This window comes from Phaseolus vulgaris, chromosome 2, assembly GCF_000499845.2.
Source record: "Phaseolus vulgaris cultivar G19833 chromosome 2, P. vulgaris v2.0, whole genome shotgun sequence".
NCBI lineage: Eukaryota > Viridiplantae > Streptophyta > Magnoliopsida > Fabales > Fabaceae > Phaseolus > Phaseolus vulgaris.
In genome coordinates this window covers 14,780,263-14,783,138 of record NC_023758.2, presented here as the reverse complement: position 1 = coordinate 14,783,138, position 2,876 = coordinate 14,780,263, and the positions used below count along the sequence as shown (strand labels likewise).

The following is a 2,876-nucleotide window of genomic DNA, read 5'->3' as shown; positions in this document are numbered from 1 at the left end:
TTGGTTTTATCCCCTGTCATGTGCTTAGAACAACCATTGTCCAGGTACACATATGCTGATTTTCCATTAAAGAACCCTACAAAAGATCAAATCAAGAAGCAAGATTTGGTCCCCCTTTTAAATTTGGGTCCATGGGAATTAATTGGATCATTAGGAACCTTAGAATTCTTAGGAACCCACTTCAAAACACCCCTGGGAACAGAAAAATTCCTAACTCTGTAGAATCTAACATAGTGGCCCTTCTTCATACAGTAAAAGCATGAAACAACCAGTTGTTTTGACAATTCAATCAGCTGTTTTTCAAAGAATCTTGAAAATGGCTTTGAAACATATCTCTTCTTGTTGTGTGGATTAAAGCCCAATCCAGCTTTGCCAAAAACACATTTTTGAGATGCAAGAATTGTTTCAAAGTTTGATTGACCTTTTGAAAGTTTATCCACAGTTTTTACAAGATTGTGGACTTTTTTTTCAAGTGATTCACAATTTTTACAAAAGGTAGAGTCACATTTGAAAGAAGAGTTTTTGTAAATCATTTCTTGATTTTCAAAATCATTTTTCGAGTTGTTCAGCTCGTATTCCAAAGTATTGACTCTGTTTTCAAGCCAATTATTCATGCCTTTCAACTGGTTATTTAAAAGGACAAGCCTATTAGCTTATTCATGAGTTTTTTAAAAGCCTCAAGAAGTTGACTGTAATTTTAAAAATTAATTGAGGTGTTGGAACTTACACTACTTGCATCTGATTCTCCCTTTGTTATCAAGCATGGATTTTCCTCTTCATCTCCATTTGATGATGAGCTAGAGGAAGAAACATCATTGTCTTACCACGTAATGTAGGCTCTTTTAGTTTTTCCCTACTTATCAAATTTCTTGTTTGGTCCTCTCTCCTTACTTTTAATGTTGGGGCAATCAGCTTTGATATGGCCCTGTTTACCACATCCAAAATAGGTATAATTGTTAGCATTAAAATCATTGAGTTTCTTATTGTTATACCTATTTGAAGATTGGTTCTTATTGTTGTTTTTCTTCAAGAACTTGCTGAATTTTCTTGTTAGCAAGTTAAGAGTTTCTCCATTACTGTCCTCACTTGATTCTTGAGCATCTCTATGACCAACAACTTTCAAAGAAATGCTTCTCACATGCTCTTGATCATTTAGCCTATTCATCTCCATTTCATGTTCCCTAAGCTTGCCAAACAAGGAGGTTGTTGTCAAGGTAGTCAAATCCTTAGATTCAGAGATGGTTGTGACTTTGGGCTGCCAAGATCTGCCCAAGCACTTGAGGATCTTGATGTTGAGTTCCTCCCTTTCAAATATTTTTCCAAGGTTGATGAGATGGTTAACCATGTGAGTGAATCTCTTTTGTACATCAGCAATGGTCTCCCCTTTTTGCATTCTGAACATCTCATACTCCTGAATTAGATCGTGCTTTATTCCTCTCTTTACATCATTGGTTCCTTCATGAGTAACTTCAAGAGTGTCCCACATCTCTTTTTCTAAGGCACATTGTGACACCCTGAAAAACTCATCGAAATTTAGAGTAGATGTAATTATGTTTTTAGCAATACAATCAAATTAATCTTTTTTGCTTTCAGATTCAATCCATTGGGACCAAGGTTTTTCTATGAAAATATCATTTTTTTCAAACTTTGGAATAAAAGGGTCATTTACAATGGCATCCCAGATTCCTCTATCAATTGATTCCACAAAGATCTTCATTCTGACCCTCCAAAACTGATAATTCAGACCACAAAACAGAGGTGACCTGTTTATTGAAGCACCATCCCCAAAGGGTAGTTTTTCAGCCATGAAAAAAAAATTAGGATCGAAAACTTGAATGACTTTCAAGAACTCAACTCTTGATGCAAATTGTTAGAAATATAGGCCTTAAACAAGAGGGGGTGAATTTTTATGAAAGATTTTCGCAATTGTTGAAGGTAGATTGAAAGATAATGAGGAATCAATCAATTAGAAATTAGTTCAACCAATTTCAAAATTGTTTTTAATGTGATTGCAGAAAATCAACCGATTGTTTTTGCGAAACAATAGGTTGTTTATATTAGCAGTGTTAAAAACAAAGCAAAAACAATTTTAAAGACAGTAAGGATAGAGAGATTAACACAAAGAGTTTATATTGGTTCTCTCTTTACCAAGAGCTACATCCAGTCCTTAGCAACCACTGAGAATTCACTAAGTAATAAAAAACCTTGATTACACACAACATACCAAAGTGGTGGTCTTGAACCCTTCAAGAACACACACCACCTTTGACAAAATACACCACAGTTTTCAGAACAACCTCTGAAACTGCCCAAGAACAATTCACAAAGAATTACAGTAGTCAAGAAAGAAGGAATGAAGTACACCTGGGTACAATCACAGATTAAAGCACAATTGATACAACACAATCTTATTCCACTCTTAGAAAAGATCGAAAGCTCTTAGCAATCTTGGAAGAACTGATTTGAATGATTTCTCTTGAATTAGTTAAGAGTAAGAGCGTAATCACTTTTGGCTTATTGTATGTAATTTCTATTTACATACTCAATTAATCTGTATGTAAATATCTGTATGTAATGGTCACTTTCCATACGAATTCAGATTCGTATAGAATAATCGGTATGTAAATGGACAATTTTTTTTTAATGTATGATAAATTGTAACAATGAACAACGTCTACAATAACCACCAAATTAATATTTAATTGTTGATAATTATTCACAAATCTTAGATTGAAAACCTTAATTAAAATTCTAATTGAAACTCGTAATTTACAAACCCTGATTGCAAACACATACTTTGAAGTAAAAAACTAAACAAAAAATTTAGATCACTCTACCCTACTCCATCAAGCAATTGCACCCCAACCCCAACATTG

General features: G+C 33.9%; 1 protein-coding gene across 1 annotated transcript; it reads right to left on the bottom strand.

The window, feature by feature from the left end:
• Positions 1 to 853: 853 nt before the first annotated feature.
• On the bottom strand, positions 854 to 1,486 carry LOC137809077 (uncharacterized). The gene has a single exon (XM_068610220.1). It carries the CDS (start codon positions 1,484 to 1,486, stop codon positions 854 to 856), a length of 633 nt encoding a protein of 210 aa, XP_068466321.1.
• Between the last annotated feature and the right edge of the window lie 1,390 nt (positions 1,487 to 2,876).